At 37.4% G+C, this 21539-nt stretch overlaps 1 protein-coding gene across 1 annotated transcript in view; it reads left to right on the top strand.

The window, feature by feature from the left end:
- The window catches only part of TREH (trehalase), a 341626-nt gene that overhangs the window by 154027 nt on the left and 166060 nt on the right, over positions 1 to 21539 (top strand). Inside the window, exon 10 of the mRNA XM_044079440.1 lies at positions 8029 to 8229. Coding sequence (XP_043935375.1) covers positions 8029 to 8229 — 201 coding nt within the window. The remainder of the gene's footprint in view (positions 1 to 8028; positions 8230 to 21539) is intronic.

Below are 21539 nucleotides of genomic sequence, written 5' to 3'. Positions count from 1 at the left end.
TCTATAGTCCTTAGGAGCTTTCCTGGTGATTACTGACAGCACAAAAAGGGAGCACAAGATCATACCAATAGGCAAGGTCTCTGATTAAAAAAAAACCCGATAGATAAGTGAATATAACCACAACTCACTCCAGAGATCACAGCACCTCTAATGTGGTTCGCTGAAGAAAAAATTCACAAAACGTACATAAAATCTAGTAAATTTAATAACACAATCACAATGAAATAAATATCTCATATCTCTAGCGGCTCGGCTACCATTAGCCTTTAAAGAGTAACTTTTTTTTTGAGTTTTGTGAATTTTTTCTTCAGCGAACCACATTACAGGTGCTGTGATCTCTGGAGTGAGTTGTGGTTATAAGCTATCTATGATTGCTTGGAAGGTAGCTCTTCAACACACTTTAATCCTCCTAGCTTTCTACATTCCTTGAGAGCAAAATATAGTGGCAGATAAGTTGAGTAGGACAAAGACAGACCATGACAAATGGAAATTGAATAAGGAGGGGGGTCTTCCAGGAATCAATTCAGTTGTGGGGGACACCTCAAGTGGATTTATTTGCATCCTTTCAAATCAGAAAACTCAGTAGGTTCTGCTCCAGGACTCCATGAAAACAAGCCTGGAAAACAGATGCTTTTTCATTTCCATAGACAGGAATATTCCTTTATGCATTTCCCCTCTTTCCACTGATATCCAGGGTAATTGTGGTGACCCCTCTTTTGGCCCATGTACCACTGGTTATCCCTTCTTATGGAACTGGCCAAGGGAAACTACCATAAGCTTCCTCATAAAATGGACCTACTCACACAAGATGGGGGGATTTGATAAATCCCAAACTCAAACATCTTCAACTAACTGCCTAGATGCTTAATTTCTAGTACCTTTTTGGAATCTGTTTTCCAGATAACATGCAGCAGATACTAAAGGAGGCAAGAAAACCTGCTACTTAAAATTCTTATATTCGCAAGTGGAAGAAGTTTTCTATACTCCATACAGATGCAAAAAATACCTTTCCAATAATACTAAAACCATTTTTGCCAGAACTCACATAGTCTCCACACTGCTCTACAGATACCCCATATTCATGAATCTCAACAAATCTGACTTAGCCAAAATAAACACGTGTTACAACAAAATAGCAAAGTTTGCAACTGATTCAGTCTTTAGGTCTCATCATTCCTTAACCAACTTAATATGGCCCATCAAATATTTTACTAACCTCTACAAGGCCTATTAAATCAATACTCAAGTAAACACTTACTATGATCCAATAATAAATCACTAATGGATGTTACCAGAAGTAAAAATAACTCAGGTGACTCCCTGTACTCCAACTACATTGCAAAAATCTAGAATGCCATTTAGCTAGCTCATGGATATGCACCTGTTCCGACCCAGGCTAAACTACTTATACAATACATACTGACATTTCTGCAATGCATGTGTCCTACATATAAAGTCACCCCCAGGATGTTATTCACATAAGGCTAGCACTATCCTTTGTGTCTAATAGTAGAGTCTTTTTTAACTGTATGTATACTCTCTTATTATATTTCACTACCCTAAAATTAAATCCTGTAATTGTATGTTACATTGACCTTATATAGTACTAAGTGAAACACCTTTCGTGTTCACTTACCTTGTTTTAAAACTAAGCTATGCTACTCATCATTAACATATTCAGGTTAGGCTCAGCTTTTTTACTTCTATTTCTTATTCTTTCTTATTTTGAAGTGTTATCACTGTCACTGTGTATTTGAATGTATCTTGGTCCACTGTATAATGTGTTATATATTATTATATACAACTACCACTAAATATAACCACTGCAAATTTTGTATGACAACAGTTTTATAATGTATTAAGATAAGCTTTCTATTGTACACCTACTGTAATACATTCTTCCTGTTTTTTATAATCTTGTACTGTTAACAATGGAGCTTTTCTCCTCGGGCCTCTGCTGAAAACAGGCAGCCTGCCCAGTCAGATTTTCCTGGTAAATAAATGTAAAATAAATAAATAAATAAAAATGTGGTGCCTCACCAATAACCAGGGCCCAATCAGACATTATGTACCACTAGTGCACAAACATTTGTGTGAGTAAGTAAGCCTCTACCTTTTTGTAGTCTTCTATCAAGGTACATCTTGTGACCATTTCTGCATGTCTGACTGTGAATCCTCCACTTTCAATTTTTTTTAAAACATTTTCTGAAATGAGTGTTATGCCTGAGACCAACACACAAGCAGGTTGTTCTTCCTGATATCTTAAATTTGTGCTGGAAAAGTTAACTTCATTACCATTTGAACCTGCACATCAAGCAGCTTTAAGGTTCATTACACGGAAGACTGTTCTTCTCATTGTTCTGACATCTGCAAGAAGAGATTCTGAGCTGCAAGCTCTTATGATGGGGGAACCTTATCTGGTCTTCCTTAGGGACTGTATCCTCACTCACCCAAAATCCCCTTAGGACTATATATAGTTTTTGCTGGGAAATAGCTTGATGGTTATTTTCTGTTTATTTAATTCAGGATGAGTATGCTACTTCTTAACTTTTAGGCAAGAAAGTCCTGAAGATTTTCCTCTCCAACTGTTGATTTTCCCTCTCCAGGGCCATCCAATCAGTAGACGGATTGGAAGTGTGGGAGAGAGTCATAGTTTTTGGAAACTGGCCAGTTGTTGTGTCTTGTGTGAGACACAACCAATATAGCCTATAACAGACCTGGACCTTGTACTGCCTCCAGAGCATGTCCAGCCCTTTGGCTGTCCTTGACCAGCCCATGAGAAGTCAGACAAAACACTTGCTGATTGCAAGAACTTACACTGTTTTTTTTTTTCTGAACTATTTGTAAATCAAACGGATTCTCTGGTAGTCCAGAAAACACTGTTTAAACTCTGGTATTTTGTTTAAAAAAAGCAACAGACTGTCTGACTTTAAGTTGGCGGATTTACAATGCTTTTTTTTAACTGAAAAGCATAGTAAATTGGCAGAATAAAGACATCAGGAACGTTAAAAAGAGGGCAGGTGAGGGGAGTAAATGGGTGTGGTTATGCCATCCCTGGAGGAGTAATTAGTACAGGTCTTCCTACAGAAGCTCCAAAGATCCAACTAGGTTAAAGCCACAATTGTACACTTTTTGCTTAAGGGCAGGGCTCTAGGGCATGAGCCCAAAGAAGGACTGCTTCTTATCCTAGTCAAGCTTAGCAGTTCTGCAGATGTCTGCACCTGCAGTGGGCTGTTTGCAGTGCACATGCACCAGGGGAATGGAGTTAAGAATATGCATAATCACCTAACCTTATTCTTCTGTCTCAGCTGTCTAACATAAGTTTTTTATTTATTGTGGTTACTGACCTTTACTTGCTCGTTCTGTTTTTTTCACTCATGCTGTTTTCTTCACATCTCCTAATGAACCTCTGTACTTTTTTTCTGCTATCTAGCTATCTTTACACGTGTGTTTCACTTTTTCAAAAACGGAAGCAAAATCTTCTCAGTTTGTGCTCCGGTTCTGTAAAGTTCTATCCTAGACATTGTTAGGTGTCTACCTTCTCTTCAAAATTTCAGTCTGCCCAAAAACATTTTTGAGTGATAAGGATAAATGTGTTTCAAGGGGGTATCATCATTTTTGGACTGCAGTCTTACTTCCCAGATGCTTATGTATAGGGTTGCCACCTTCCTTTGTGGCTAAAACCGGAGTAAAGCCACACCCCTCGCGTCACCACTAACCTCGCCCACCCACCCCCTCTCCCGCCACACTCAGCCCATTTTGTGACACAGCGATGACATCACTCGGCGGGGAACACCCTCTTTTTTCATTCCTGCTGCCTGCTTTCGGCTGATTTACTATGCTTTTCTGTAAAAAAAGCATAGTAAATCAGCCGATTTACAAACTCCGATAGTCTGTTTCCTTTTTGAAACAGAATACCAGAGTTTGTACAGTGTTTTCTGGACTACCGGAGAACCAGTTTGATTTCCGGATAGTCCGGAAAAAAAACGAAGGGGTGGCAACCCTACTTATGTAGCAGCATGTAGTGAGCCATTAATGTATGTTTTAATTTACAATATAAAATGTCTGCTACTGTTCATAGTATATCTACCATAAGTATTTGCTTGTGCATTTATACTAATGCTGCTATGATGTTTCCTGCTTTACTGTGAATACAGTTTTATTGTACTTTAGTTTTGGCTTATTAGAATAGCATTTTTTTTCTGAGTTCACCTTATTGATCCTGCCCTCCAAAACAGTCCCAGTTTCTCATGTGGTCACTTGGGAAAACTAATTACCCACCCCTGGCCTAAAGGCAAGTGCAGCAGTGAGGAAATCAAATACCAGCTGTTTTGGGTAAGTGCAATTTATACAATTGTACTTTATAGTGGAATGGCCTCCCAGTAGTTTCATTTATTTGGACAAAAGATACAATGATACTAACAATTTAAGGGCATCATTACTGTATGTGGTAGCTAAAAATATAATCAAATACATTTTTTAATTCCTGACCATAATTATACTTTAATGGTGCATCCTAAGCTTTTAAGCCAAAATCAATATAAAATAACCAGACATCAATTGAGTACTAGTATTCCCTAAACTGTAAACACAGTTGAAACTAGTATAATCAATGAAATTTTTCTCCAGAAAATTTTCTGTCCTAAGATATCATTAAATACAGCAGAACTGAATCTAAGACAAAGGTGGAATTTATTTATTTATTTTTTTGTTTGTATTTAGTAACTAACGTCAAGTATTTTTTTCACACTCAGTCCAGGAGCACTGTCTGCTGAGGTATAGCTAGCTATTCTTGCACCTAGTGCCACCCCCCAATCTGGCTTCCCCCAGAACTTTAATTTGAGGAACAAAAAAATGAATGAAAGAAAAAAAATCCCTTCAAGCAAACTACTTGCTACGTTTGAAATAAGCAGCTGCTACAGTTTATGCCACACACACATATATATACACACACAGCAGTTCTGACTGCAAGTGCAATACTGCCATTAATGTCTGAATGCTATTAATACACTGAAGATTGATGGGGATCTGCTGATTGTGCCTCCTAACACTTTGCGCCCTGAATGGGTGCCACCTTGCTGCACCCTAGCTATACCTCTAATTAACTTATGTGACTGAAGGCAAATAGAGGCTAAGGGAATCAAAAACCTGGACAACAGAAAGATGCTTGTTAACACCATGTAATCTTAATCATCTGCATTGACTGCCAGGTAGAACTGCAAACTGTCTGAAATTCAGAAATGTTTTATATGTTCTGTCTTGTGAATTTAGTAAGGGAAATGCTCGATTCTATGTGAGTTGATCCAGCTTTGAGTATTTCTAATCATATCAATCAATTGGTTAATGACAGGTATAGAACTATAGGTTGTATAACAAGATTTATAAAGATTAGGGAAATCAGAAATGACAAAGTCATTGTTTGTTAGTTACATTAGACCCGACTTGAGTATGGAATAACAATATGGAAACCTTATAAGAAAACAAGCATGAGTAAACTGGAAAGAGTTCAGGGGGAATATACCAAGGGCATCCACAGATGTACAAATTTAAGTTATTATGAAAGACTAAAATATCCGAACATGCACAATGTCTCATACAGATATTTAAGAGGCGACTTTATTGAGGTTTATAGGGCATTTAGAGACAACTACCTCTACGAATGTTTGGGGTTATCAAAAAGTGCTAGAGAATCATCAGACAACCCGTGTAGAAGATTCTATAGGAATGAGAAGTATACTAATTGGTTCTCTGACAGAGTAGCTGATGCATGGAACAGACTACCAAATTTAGATATTTTTAAGAACAGCCTGGACACATTATGGGAACAAGTGTTTTGGTATATTGGCAGGCTAGAAGGGCATTATTACCTATGCCTGAAATATATGTATGTATGTATGTATTTTGTGCTTTAGAAAATGTCAGTGTCTGCAGAAATTATTTTGCTTATTTTTAGGTTAAACTAAAATACTCATGATCCATTCAATTATTTTTTAAATGTTAATAAAATATGGAAATTATGCATATTTTCACAATACATGCTCACTATAAATAATAGTTTGACATATAGTTAAATTCGTATTTCACTAGTGGCCTTTAAAAATTGCTGTGAAATTCAGGGTACTAATGGAGTCTTCTGGGTACTTGCATATTATTGTAACCAGGTTGCAAAAAACTCACTGTTGTGCATACAGTTTGGACAAACCGCAATGAAGAGGTCGCAGAAAAGGTAAGTATCGAAATTTCTAGTAATAAAGACAGTCAAACAGAAGTATGACACATTTTTGCGTGTAAAATAGGTTGGTAAAGCGAAAATATTATCTCAACCCCATTCAAAACAAGTCATGCTTGTACATACAGTTTTGAGAAACTACAATAAACAAGTGCCAGAAAATGTACGTACAGAAATTTGTAGTTATAATCACAAACAGAAGTTTACAAAATGTGTTATGTGTAAAACAGCTTATTAAACCAAAAATATTAAGAAGAAAGTGTGTGCATACGTCTTTTTTAGCCATCGCTGACATCACTTAAGGAATACTGTGGGGTGCATCCCAACTGTTTAATCGGCGAGAAGGCACGCATGACCTTTGAGGCATCCATTACAGTATATGGATACACTCAGTATGTTGACATGATTGACAGTAAAATTCAATGCAATTTTACCCGATGTCATGTAGGGGCAAAACACCATTTCAGAGATGGCTATAATTTTAAAATTGGCATCGGACAATACTCACAGACAGAACAAAATGTATGATGGATGTGGAAGCACGACATGCCATGGTGTAGAAGTTAATTCCTTAACTGTGATGGGACACTGACACTGTTCATTTAATTAGTACAGAAATGAAATCTTACATCATAATGGAAAAGTAAGGAAAGCTGCCAAGAACCAAATTTCACAAAATAACATTAACACGTTTGTCAGCACATGAAGGGCATGCCAGTATATCAAGTGCGAGTTCTTTGCAACCTGGTTGTGATAATATGTAAGTACTGTCTTCTGATTACAAGGGAATTATGAGAATAATGACAGCAGGCAATCTAGGAGGCAAATAGGAGGCGCTGAAAGATACCCAAAAGAGTTTCTTGAAAGTAATGCATTACACAGTGCTGGTAGAATATCACATGATGAACCTGGGGAAAGTGCTAAGGAAGCAAAACTGAATAGCAAATAAGGAATGCTTGATTCACTCAGTGCTATATAAATGGAGCACGTTACTTTTATCATATGTTTATATGTATTATCTCACTGTGCTGTGTGTTATAATATCTTTACATGTATTATCTCACTGTGCTGTGTATTATAATATCTTTACATGTATTATCTCAATGTGCTGTGTATTACAGTATGTTTACATGTATGCACTGTGTTGTGCTAGGATTAAAATAAAGCTGTGTAGTTAATTCATCAATATTTGTCAATGGTATGAAAAGTTTCTCACAGATATATTCTGAAAGTGTATACTTTGTACAGCATTTTTATTCATGTGGGGAAGAGCTTGCCCCCTCCCCCTGGCACACATTAAAATATTTAACCTTTAACTCACACAGAGTGAAAACATGGGCTGCTAAGTTCTCCAAATAAACCAAGTACTCTTTTTCCATGGTTGGGCCAACTTGATGTTAAATTATATTGTGCCACATTTCCCTTTTGATGAACTGCCATGTGGCAAAATACTGACTGAAAATGGTTACATCAGAGATTCTGTATTCCAGCATGTCAGTTTGAGTAAAAGAATTCAGCTTTACACAACAGTTGAGAAGATGTTGATAGTGCAGGGAGGATGTGATGTATGTTCTCCAGAAAGTATGGTGCTTGGACCTAACAGGCAGGGAAATGGCCATCATTTCCTGACAATGAACTTCATATGTTTGAATTTTTATAAATTGTATACTGATGCATATTGAATTATATTAATAAGCCTTTGTATGCTGTAGCTTCACTACAAGTTTCTTAAAATAGGATACTCTACTGTTTTATGAAATTAACTTATGCTATCATTCTTCAAAACTGCATAATTACAGAGCAAAGACAAAGTCTGCTGATGGAAATAAAGTCAGCAGCTGAATCAGGCTGGGATTTCTCCTCACGCTGGTTCATCGATTCATCTGGAGTCAACAGAGGGACATTAATGGACACCAAAACTTCACACATCATCCCTGTTGATCTTAATGCTATTCTCTGTCGAGTTGAACGGGTACTGGCTTCCTTCCATAGAATACTAGGTGAGAAACTTTTGTTTTCTATTGTATTTCAAGATAAGCAAGAAATTGCTCTCTATCTGACTTGCATTAATTCCACTAGAGATTTCTTCTTTATGTATATTTTTGCCCTCTGCTGCCTGCCAGCTATCAGCAGTCAAATGGCCCATTAGTTCTCTTGTGTGGTGACCTGTGCTATAGTTCAGGAAAGGCCTCCTCTGGATTATTAGACATATTTTTGATAACTGTTCAAAGTTAAAGACAAAATCAATAGATAAAGTTTAACATATAATTCCATTAAAAAATGTTGCTTAAAATTCTTGCCCAAACCTCATGGAGAAGCTGCAGTGATGTGGACCAAGTCGTCATTACATGAATCAGGCATGTATGCATCTCTTTCGTGTAGCAGTTACAGTTAAAGCAAGTGATGTTCTAGTGCAACACAACCCTTAGTACACCAAGAATAGTAGCTGGTATTGCCACACCCATATTCCTTGGGTTTGCAATAAGTAACTATGAAATTCAAACAGAAGCTGCTCGTGAAGCAATTTGCAAACTGCTGGAGGCGCATAAGTGTGCTGCATAGTGTACAGGGAAACATTTTTGCATACCTTCTTCACTGATGAGCCCTAGAGCAGTGGATAGGGATTGAACGCCTTCATATTGCTTTCTGTGTCGATACAGATCCTGTCGTTTCTAAGTATCCATGAATCTTGTTTGTGAGTGAAAGCTACTTTTACAGCAGTTGTACACATCAAAGCACAGATGACTTTGAGGTGTCATGCTTGTGTTCTGTAGTGCTTTTTTGATGGTAACTTAATGTTGACACATATCTATGAAGCAGTAAAAACTGTTAATCACATATATTTTGGCTAGGATTATCCTACAATTCTCTAAACATAACTTTTCACTAGGAACACTTTTGCATGGAATGCAACACTAAAGGATTTCATGGATTGTATTAGATTACAGATCTTTATAAAATAAGCAATTACAATTAATCTGATTCTTTGTTACCTGCACGTCACATCTGTGTTGTGCCCAGGTAATACTATCTCCAAACACCTACTGCATGACAGATAAGTTAATGCTTATCTTGTATGCTGCCTAAATGAAGAGTATCTCTCTATAGTCTGATAATCTAGGATCAAGCACTAGTCCTGGAATCCTGAGGGTTAGCCAGGGTGGAATGTGGACTGCGCAGCTAATGATATGTTACCGTACCCTGGGAAAGAGGTTGAGATTAGTAGTTACAAAGCTATCCACTGGTGGTGACATGGGGAGTAGCACCCCACTAGATTTTGCAAAGCTATGATCCTGTCATCCCCAGTATTCCATTAGGCAGTCAAGAACAGGAAATGGCATGCCTCACCCACCACCAGCATTGTATTCATGGAGCAGTGGGGAGGAAAACTTGTACCTACAGCATGAATGAAGGATGTACACACACAGTCTTCTGAGAGAACCAGTATTCATCACTGGTATGGTTTCTACCTTTACTCAGAATAAAATCTTAGCAATCATCAATAGTAATAACAATTAAATCAAACAGTATGTAATACAAAATAGTTAAATACTATTTCTATGACTATTATACTTTCCTTGTACACACAAATTAATGGGAAAATGAAATAGAAATCACAATTGTGATAGCAATTTTTTATGCATTTATTATTTTTTTAAGTAGAAAAGTTTTTCTACAACTTATTTTCTGTTTCAGGAAGGGTCTCATTCTTTCTCTGATAACTTTTACCTTTGAAAAAAACTTAGTCCACAAGAACTAGCTGTCATACGAGGAATGCACTGTGTTGTGTTTCCCTGATAGTTTTATCATCGAGACCCAATCTATCAATATAATGGCTTTTGTTAGGCTGTTTGCAGAATTTTGGAAAAGCAGTGCAAAGGGCAATAAGCACAATTCATCCTTTGTTATTGCTGTGATTTTATACACAAATGGGTATATGTGCAGCCAGGCTTTAACCCTGTGAGCAAAGTATGCCTTTATTATTTGTTTGTTTGTTTGTTGGATACTTTATAAATTAGGTAAATTAACTGGTTGGTTGTATTTTTGCAGCCAGAACCTGTCAAAGTATCAATAAATAAATACATATGTATATACGTACATTCATATCATATGTTACTTTGCATACATTAAGATTATCAGTAAACAACTGTGAATCCATAGTTAGACATGGTATAGAAAGCATACATAGAAGTCCCACAGTGCAAGCAAATATGATGCTTAAGTAGATATACAAATGTCCTTCACAGATTGTAAGTTTAGTAGAAGGAATTAAAACGTAATTTAGTAAAAGTAAGCTGGAAAGCACATGAGCGATCTAACACACACTACTTGCAAAAAAACATTAACAGAATGCATGTATTGTAACTTAACAGACTCTAGCATCTGGAAGAACTAGTAATTACTTAGTTCAACTGAAAGTATCATCTAAAATAAAGCTGATCATTTATACTGTTGGATTAGAGAAGACATATGCATAAAGGTAGACTGACAGATTTTCAGAAGGGAAAAATGCAGTCATATCTAATAGAGATTGACAAGGTAGATTCCTTATACCATCAAAAAAAAAAAACTGAAGCTATGGACTCCACGATTGTAACAGAAGATAGATTTGAATCTGACAAGATGTAAATGTGTAAATAACTAAAGGTAATTATGCTGGCAGTGCTAAGATTGATTTTCCGGGATTACAGTTACATCTATCACTTTATAGTGTTAATAAGTTTATTCCCAAAGAAGATATCATTTTTAATGCATCTAAGGTCAGTGGGGACTTTTTCCAATAATTCAGTGCACATAGGGGGTAGAGTAGATTATTTCTCTACTGGCAAAATTAGAAGGATTTAGGATAATAACTCTGTTGGACTGAGACTTAACATTACATCAGAGGTATTTTTATACCTCAAGCAGACATCAAAGAATTTTTCCTCAAGTATGAAGGAGGTATGGTGGGGAAGAAAAGGGCAACTTGGAATATAATATATATAATATATAATACGTATAACTTAGAATGAACACAATGAGAAAGTTGAAGAGGAAGAAGTGTTTTTTTTTTTTTTTAGAACCTCAAGTCAGATGGTTGGAGAGGATAACCAGCCATCCACAGAATTACAACTGTGGCTCATGGAATGGTCCGAAACCCCAACAAAGGAACTTTGATTCCCACCCTTGAGGCAGGGGCCAGGGCAGATACAGCCATTGAATTTATGTAAATGCAGTTGAAAATTAATTGTGGACAATAATGCATTGGACACATTTCAGGTTTTTAATCTTTCTCAGACTGTCTGGTCTGAATTACACATGAGTATATTCACGAAGGGATTCACTTTTATCCCTAATTTTAATTTAGATGTGGTGCATGCAATTATTCAATTGAAATTGTTTATAGAAATTGTAATTTAAAATTCAGTGATATTGATGGTTATATGGGGGGGGGGTAGGAAGAGTACATTTTTACCCTTGCTAATCCTATAGTAGCAATTTTTGAAAAAATGTGTGAAAATCAATTCAGATTAATATTTAATAGGAATAGAAGTATTAAGCCTGACAATTTGTCTTAAGAACAAAGGGAACTTATTTTTGGTTTGGCTAGAAATAGAAATATTTGTATTATGAAACCTGACAAGGGTGGAGGGGTGGTCATTATGGATAGTACTGAATATTCATTCAAGATGTTCCATCTTTTGAATCATGGGAATACTCACAACAGGATGTCTTTAAATGAAATTAACAGGGCTTTTGCCAGGTTTGATTTCCTGTTGTTGGATATGGTCTTGCAGGGTAAAATTGAGCATGAGGTTTGGGATTACTTGAATGTTGAGAAGCCTAAGATTGCCTCCATTTTTGGTATCCCAAAGATACATAAAAATGCCCATGACCCACCTTTAAGACCAATAGTTTCTGCTAAGGGTTTTAAGACTAACCCTTAGCAAAATATGTAGATTTTAAATGTAAAAATATTTTACAGTCAGAGAAATATATATTCAAAGATTCTTGGAACCTTTTGGAAGTGTTGAATCCTTTAGAGTACTCTGAGAACATTTAGTTTATAATGGTAGATGTTGATTTATTTAAAGGTGAATTTTTTTCACCAGGCCTCAGGAGTGGCTATGGAGGTATCTTGTGGCCCCATTTATGCCAATATTCTTTTAGCTATGTGAGAAAAGAAAACCTCTTCACCCCAGAACTTTTAGCTTTAACGCATGGCTATTTTAGATTTTTGGATGATGTGTTGATTTTATGGAAAGGCACTAGAGCAGAATGGCAGCATTTTTATAAGTTATGGCAGAATTCTATGAGATTTTTTAAATTTTACACATGCATTTGATTTTAATAGTATTAATTATTTGGATTTAACTCTGGGCAAAGATTTAGTTAAGGGTTGCTATACCTCTACCATTTATAGAAAAGAAACCTTTTATAATACTTATTTACACTTTGAAAGTAGTCACCCCCTGTTCCAAAAGAAATCAGTAGTCAAGGGACAAATAGTCAGACTATCTAGACTCATTTCAGATAATATTAAATTTTCGAGTAGATTCAGTATTTAATTAGTTTATTTATAGACAGGGGATAGCCAATTGAATTTCTTAACAAAATTGAAACAGAGGTTATTGAGCATAGGTCCAGCCAACTTGCACCTATATTAAATGGTACTAGGGGTGGCATTATCCAGCTTAGTGAAGAAGTTTCAGTTATGAATAATAACTAATTTTCTTTAATTATCTCATATAGTAATACTACTAACCAGCATGTTAATACTGTTAGGAAATTTTGGGGTATTATTTTCACTGATGACATGAAGAAAAATTTAAGTTCACATCCCAAGATAACATATTCTCTTATTTTCGAGTAGATTCAGTATTTAATTAGTTTATTTATAGACAGGGGATAGCCAATTGAATTTCTTAACAAAATTGAAACAGAGGTTATTGAGCATAGGTCCAGCCAACTTGCACCTATATTAAATGGTACTAGGGGTGGCATTATCCAGCTTAGTGAAGAAGTTTCAGTTATGAATAATAACTAATTTTCTTTAATTATCTCATATAGTAATACTACTAACCAGCATGTTAATACTGTTAGGAAATTTTGGGGTATTATTTTCACTGATGACATGAAGAAAAATTTAAGTTCACATCCCAAGATAACATATTCTCTGGGGAAGAACATTAAGGGTATATTAGAGGCAGGAGCAAGTAAAGTTAATTGGAGCCACAGTTCCATGGAAAAATGTGGCTGTGGCAAAATGTGCGGGTATATCCACCTGGGCCCCCACGTAGTAGTACAACATTATAGAAGAACTATTGTTTGTCCAGGAAAGGTGAATTGCAGTACAACACATGTTGTATATTTAGTCATGTGTTCCTCATACAATGCCTATTATGTTGGAAAAACAAAGAGAAGACTGAGAGATAGAATTAGCAAACGTGTACAATATTAAGAAGAACAAAATGTCAAATGCATTGGCACGACACTCTGTTCTTTGTCCTAATTTTAAAACATTTACTTTTTTGTGGTTGACAGGGTACAAGTGACACCATTATGTGGGAATGCTGAAGTTATTTTAGACAGTAAGGAACTACAATGGCAGGTGAGGCTTAATGCCTCACAAAGCCCTGGTATTAATGACAAAGTGTCTATTCCTAGTATCCCGAAAATCAAAGCAACCTGTATATAACTTCATATATAGATTTTTATCCCTTTATTAATCATTTATTATTTATTATATTTAATCTAATTGATTTATTGTCAATCCGCGGTGGTGCAGTGGTAGCATTGTTGCCTCACAGCAAGAAGTTCTCCCATTCAATTCTCAGCTAGTGTGTGGGGAGTGCCTTCTGTGTGGAGTCTGCATGTCCTCCCCGCGGGTTGAGTGGCGTTCCGAAAGAAATGCATGAATGGGCGTGCCTTAGTTGAAGGTTGGGTGTCGAGCTGGCAACTTGGCACTGTGAAAATCTACTGCCAATCATTAGCAGAGTTCCACTGTGGCGACCCCTAACCGGGAAAAGCCGAAAGACAACAACAACAATCTAATTGATTTATTGAGTATTGAGATAATTTTAACGAATATGTATGATGTTTACTATTTCATAGATTTTACAGATTTTTACATTCACCTAGTTTAAATGAGAGTATAATCTATTTATTTATGTATTTATGTATCTATCTATGCACTTTGGTATATTTATTCATATCCAATGGGTTAATATGTTAGGATTTGTGTGTTTTTGCTCAACATTTTAGTTCACAGTTCATTTTGAACAAATTTAGATAGTAGCGTTTATATATATTTTTTCTTATATTATTCACATGCATCACATACTTTCGTATCAGTACAATCAAGGGTTTAGTTTTGCTAATTTAATAGATTTTCTTTATTTATTTGATTAGTAAATTGTGTCCATTTTATTATTGGTGGGGTAGTTTGTTCACTGTTATTTATGTGAGTGCTCTTTGCAACAATCCTGTTACTCTGATGAAGTCTTAAGCATAAAGACGAAAGCACATATGATTGTATTTTAATTTCAAACAATAAAGCTCTTGGTGGTGGACAGAGACGTTTGTTTTTTTAAGTTCTGTTTTAACCTGGAATATGTTTTGGGGAGTATAATGAGTTGGCAGCTTTTAAAAATTCCCTACAGAGTACTCATGCAGAATTATTGGGGGAGTAAATGGCTGTAACTAAGGAAATGAGTCCTTTGAGCTGGTGCACATGAATTGCCTAGACATAGTAAGGTCTTATTAAGTTTAATTCTGATGGCTGCCAAAAAAGCAGTTAGTAGAAAATGGAACTCAAAATATAAACCAACTGTATTAGAAGCACTGAATATTGTAAAAGAGATAAAAGAACTGGAAGAGAGATCTTTAGAAAAGGGAAGGAGCACATTGCATGGAAATAAATGCAATTTGTGGGAACAATACATGCAGACTAATGTTCAGGGGTAAGAGGAGTAATCAAAATATAAACCAACTGTATTAGAAGCACTGAATATTATAAAAGAGATAAAAGAACTGGAAGAGAGATCTTTAGAAAAGGGAAGGAGCACATTGCATGGAAATAAATGCAATTTGTGGGAACAATACATGCAGACTAATGTTCAGGGGTAAGAGAGGTAAGGTTTAAGGGAAGGCAGGAATTGAGTTATTTATGTAATGTTGGACTGAAAGACAATTATTTAGTAAGAGAAGATGTAATGTATAATGTGTGTAAATGGAAAACTATAAATATGGTTTGTTTTCTTTAATGTTAACGTATGTGTGTCTATGTCTTAAGGGATATTTTAATAAAGGTATCAAAAACATTACAGCATAGTTCAGTTTATGATGACAATAAGGAGCAGTGACTACTAGGAGAAAAGTTATAGATAATAAAACTAATCCTATTTGTTAACCAGGTAGGTGCTGTTCACACAGTCCCTTTCAGGGGGAGCAATGTCTAAGTGACCTGCTTATGGTCAGACGGTAAGCAAAGAAAAGTTGAGGGGAATCAAACACCATAGACTTCAACTTTAACCTCTGTGCCAATTGATAGACCTGTGTAATAGAGTGGCTTTAAGTAGGTTGACTGGAAAATTGACCTGCAATTTTTTTTCACAGTTTCCACAATATTTATCTTGTTTTCTGCACAAAATCCACAAATCTTAAAGAATTTATAATATTACATTTTAATCAAATTTACATATTTAAACACGTCTAAATGAAGGATGTCAACATTTACAAAAAATGTTGCAGTATATGGTAAGGAAATCTAACAGCCATAGTAAATACATTTCAATAATTCCCTTATTTTTGGCTATATGTGAGTGTTCTTGATCATATGAATCCCAAGTTACAACAATCAGAGAACTTTTAAACAACAAACAGAATTAAACAGTAGGAGTGAAAAGTGGTAAAATGTCTTCATTCACTTTCATGAAGCAATGACCAGAAACATTTTGTTCTGTAAGCTGAGAGAATCTTCCTGCTGTAAAGTCTTCATTCCAAAGCTGAATTTAAATATATGAAAAGTTTAGATTACTTGGCTTCTTAAAAACTTTAAAATGTTTTAAAATAGATGGATTCAGTAAGTACATGAAAGTTTAAGTGGGCTAACAGCATGCTTGTAAAACATGCTGACCTGTATTAACAGTTATTTAACATCTCACTAGTATCTAGCAAGATTGCCTTCTTACTACTTTATAAGAATCTTTATATTAGTTTTCCTAAAAAAAAAAAAAAAAGTGAGACTTTTTTTCAGTGTTGTCTGCTCTTTGTATTAGATGCTAGCTAAATAACTATGGACTCTGTATAAGTTTTTCCATATTTACAATCTTAACAATGTTCTGCTATTCATTGTACTATTGTATATATTGTATGTTATGTTGTTGCCTATGCTTGGAGCTTTTCTCCCCGGGCCTCTACTGAAAATGGACATGTATCCAGTTAGACTAGCCCAGTCAACAAATGTAAAATAAAATAAATAAATAAATAAGATAAATGCATCAGGGAGATCTGGTGACATAAAGGGATAAAGCCCTGACTATGTCCCAGGTGACCTGAGTTCAGTTAGCAGTTTAGGTCCCTGATAGAGCTGGCCAAGGAAGATGGAATTGAGTGTCCATTGCTGGCTTGTGCATCCTGGGGGAGGGAGGAAGATCTGACTTGCCACTTGGGTGACACTTAGTGGAACACTAGGACTTGCAGCCATGGAGCATAAGCCTGTGAGCACATGGCACAGCAGTACACATGTATGTAGCTGAGTGAGGATGCAGAGACATGGAGGCATGCTCACTGTGGTAAGCAGCAAGCAGTAGAACGTAGTGAGCCTCTTTGAGGGAGGGAGGAAGCTCCACTGGGGAAGAGATAGGCCACTCAATAGGACCAGAAAGCTGGTCTACTCCTTATCATCTGACTATTGCCACTGGAGAACAATGGTCTACCCAGGAAGGAAGGAATGGGTCATAGGTCTTTTCGAAACCTGGGAGGTACCCAGTGCTTATGTTCACTGAACAAATGGGATATCCTAGTGCAGGTAGAAGTCATCAGGCCAGTCATGATAAATAAAAACAAAAAGAAACACACATAAACACCCTTGCTAGTGACCATTTTCATGACCGTTGTGCCCTTATCACTGTCTTTTTCAAGTTATGTTCTTCAAATTTAAAGGGCTGTGGAATCATATTTTACTGTTAAATTTATTGCCTGGGGCAAGAGTTCACTAAATGATATATAAATTCATTTTTCATTAAAACAAGTGCAAATAATTATTAGGTTTCCACTACAATCTGTGCAAGATAAGAGTACCTGAATGAATGCATAATATGTATGCATTGTACTTCTTATGATATTTTGTGGCCTTGAACATGCACTATATAAAGTTTAGTCTGCACTACATTTAAGAAAACAATGTGACTGAAGGAATTTATACATGGTAGCACATCCACCCCATAACCTGTGATTAATACCACAAGCTGCAACATACTGTATTTTTACAAAATACTACTGCACTGTTTCATAACATGTTCTATAGTTTTTCAGTGGCCCTGAGATCATAAGAGATAGTGTGAGCCAGGCAGGTTTGGAAAGTATATTGCTCATGCCAAAGGGAACTAGACAGAGAATTAACTTGCTGCCTTTGTTTTGCTGCATAGCCCTAATGAGATTATAAGCAGAGCATACATGTTATATTCCTAGTCTGAGTATGAGTAGCCTGCAAGTGTTATATGCCAGTTTTAGTTGAGCAATGACTGATTTAATAATCTGTTCTGTATAGATACAAAAGTTTAATGCCTAAGTATTTATATTCACTAAATACTATATCATTGTATCTATGAGATCAGTGATACTAAGTAGCTGACCTGGTCTGTCTTAATCTGAGTACCAAACAGCATGCATTCATACAGTGGACCCTTATTGCTTTAGTAGCAACCTTGTGATGACTGGTCTGGCTATGAATGCATGTAATATCTTCTCAGAGACCTTTTTGTATAGTTTTTATGTGTGAATTAGACCTGATAAGCATGGTATCAAGTGCATATGAGATGGCTACTAAGTCAAAAGTACAGTAGTTAAGTCAGGGTACCAGACAAAGTGTTGAGTTTAACATCTGGTAACTGGATGAATAAAAAAGATGACAGAAAGTGACAGATTGGGAGTGGAGGTAAAATTATTGATAAGTAAATGTGAAGCAATGGGAATGTGTGAAATGTAAATAATGTACAATAGTAGACTGATTCTTGCTGGAGGACAGGAGAGGTGGATCCAACCCCATCCAGAAGATGCAATCAATAGTGCACTACTTAAGGGCAGCAAACCAACCTGATATACATACCTATAGAGGTATTTAACAAAATTAGAATATACCACAATAATTTTAGCTATAATAACAAAGCCAAAACCTGTAATATATTTAACAGCACATTATAAGTTCATAGGTAGGTACTAGGCTATCTGCCTGAAGGCATTTATAAGCCTAGCCAGAATGTGTTGGCTTTCGCCACCCCCTTAGATTAGTTCCCTGTGCCTCTGAGCAGCAGAGCCACTGAAGTGATCCCCAGGGTAAACTTTCTGTTTTCCATCCACTCGTCAAGGTTTCTCTTGAAGAGTGCTATTGAGGAGCTCTGCCTAATGTAGATTGGAATCTTGTTCCAAAGCATGGGAAGTCCCTGGGACAGGAATCTATCCATCCAGCACATCCTATTTATTGTTGTGGTGAGGTTTAGATCCCTAGAGCGTGTGGCTTGAGGGGATAAGGTTTTCTTTAGGTGGAGCATGTCCATCAATTCTGGGTTGGATATGGCCTTGTATGTCAGGCAGAGATCACCTCTGAGCAGGCGGTATGCAACCGAGTACAGCTGGAGTTTCTTCAGTCAAGCTGCATAGGGCATCTGTTTGAGGCCAGTGATCCTCTTGGTGAGGTACGTCTGTGGTCTTTCCAGCTGTTGCAGGTGTCTTGTAAGGTACATCCCAAATGGGGCACTGTACTCTATGATGGGTCTGATGAGTGATGAGTAGAGGGGCACAATGACCTCTTTTGATCTGGATGCAAACCCTTTTGTGATTAGGTGGGCCACACAGAAGGATTTTCTAACCACTTTGGCAATGTGATTATCAAAGGAGAAATTCTATCTACTTGGGTCCCCAGATCCCTTATTACATTTTCCGTATTTAGGGGACTACCACCTATGTGGTAGTTTGTGGGTACTTTGTTATTTCCAAAGGGAATAACTATGCACTTTTTGGCATTTCACTTGAGGCCATGATTTTGACACCAGATATCCGTCTCAGTGAGACCCTTTTGGAGGATGTCTGTGTCAGCCGGTGAGTCAATTATAGCCCCTAGGTTGCAGTCGTCTGTGAACTTGGTCAGCCATAGTCCTCCTGTGCTTGTCTGTACTTCTGAGAAGTATATGCTGAACAGGAGGGGTCTTAGGACTGAACCCTGGGGAACGCCACTTGTAACCGGTTTAGAGTCAGATCTAGCTCCCACAACTCTCACCATGTGGGTGCTGTCTGTGAGCCAATTGGCAACCCATCTTGTGACATAGGGGTTTATGTTCAGGCTGGTGAGCTTGTCTATAATACCAGAATGGGGAATGGTGTTGAAGGCCTTTGCGAAGTCTAAGTAGGCTGTGTGTACCACCTTTCCCTCATCTATAGCCTTGGTAACTGTCTCAAAGAAGTCCACCAGGTTTAGGAGGCATGATCTGCCCTTAACAAAGCAGAACTGGGTAAGGTCCAGTGTTTGGAGGTTCCCAATGTCTCTGTTAATGGGTTCCATGATTATGCGCACCATAACCTTGCAGACCAAGCTAGTCAGGCTTATAGGGCAATAGTTCCCGGGGTCTGTTGTGGCTCCACCTTTGTGGAGCAGAATAAATGTTGCTGTGCACCACTCTATGGGTATGTAGCCTGTGGAGAGGCTGAGTTTGAACAGTGTGTTTAGGTGAGGGGTTAGTTTGTCTTTGAGCTCATGTAGGATGCAGCCTGGGACACCATCCGGTCTCATTGATGCTGTGTTTTTGGCTTTGGAGAAGGTTATTTTACTCTTTTCTGTACTAGTTTCCTCCTTCTGTTGTATAGCCTGTTTATGGCAGGGGTCCACCAAGTTTCCTTTTCTTAGAGGAGTGTCTTGGTTTTGCTTGGGATAGCACGATCCATGCATTCTTGTAGGTGCCCGTAGAATGCATTAGTAAAGAATTTTGAAGCTTGGGCAACGTTATCCTTTAGCATGGGGGCTTTGAAACTTTCCACCTCCGTCTTAAGTAACGTGTAGTTTGCTTTTGAAAAGTTTTTCATGGTGGTTTCCTTGTCCAGGGTTGGGGGCGAAATGTGGATATACAAAGTGATTTGTTTATGGTCAGATCTAACCAGCAAGGGATTGACCTCCGGTGTGGAAAACCGGTCGCCCATGTTGGTGATGACCAGGTCCAGTATGTTGTCACTTCTGGCGAGAGCGTTGACCAGTTGTTCCAGGGCATTTGAGTTTATAAATTCTAGGAAATGTTGGACAAGGGAGTTAGTACTTGAGTAGCTCTCCCAGTTAATGTTTGGGTAGTTGAAATCACCCAATATTAGGGTGTTTGGTAGGACCTTTATGTTACCCAGTGTTTCCAGAAATGCGGAATGGGGGTCGTGGGACATGGTGGGTGATCTGTAGCAAGCTACAATTTGAATTGCAGTTTTGCCCATTGTTAGTTGCACGTGGATAATCTCTGAAGCATCGTGCTATGCCACTAACCTGGAGGTGTGGGTATCTTTGATGAATATGGATACTCCACCGCCTTTTGTATTTTGGTCTGGGTTCTGTGGCTAAAATGTATGGTATAAGCTGTAGCCTGGTAGTGCTGGGGTGGTCTCTGGAGCCTTAAACCAGGTTTCTGTTACTGCACATATATTAATTTTCTCCATACTGAGGAGTGCCTCGAGTGCATGCATTTTGAGGTTTAGACTTCTGGCTTTGAATAGTATTATCCTTAGATTTTTGTTACTTGTGCTATTTACGGTGGTGGGTTTGTCTTTTGAGCCTTGCCTAAAAAAGGCACTATGGGGGTGGCAAGAGCCTTGGCCAGTATTTGAAAGCCTAAGGCTGACAGGTGCAAGCCGTCTCTAGCGAAGCAGCGTGGTTTGTCGAGCATGTCATCCCAGGCAGACAGACACTGGATCCCCTTTGAATGACACCAGAAACTCAGTCAATTATTGAAATTGATAATTTTTTCTTCATACCATGGTATCATTCTTGGTGAGGGCAGGATGCTACTCAGGGTCATACCGGCCTGGGCTACATGATCGGAGAGCTCTTCCATGTTTCTTTTCATGTAGTCCAGGGAGG

The sequence above is a fragment of the Protopterus annectens genome, chromosome 8.part0 (assembly GCF_019279795.1).
Source record: "Protopterus annectens isolate FY-2018-M chromosome 8.part0, PAN1.0, whole genome shotgun sequence".
Lineage (NCBI taxonomy): Eukaryota > Metazoa > Chordata > Ceratodontiformes > Protopteridae > Protopterus > Protopterus annectens.
This window is presented reverse-complemented; position numbering and strand designations above follow the sequence as displayed.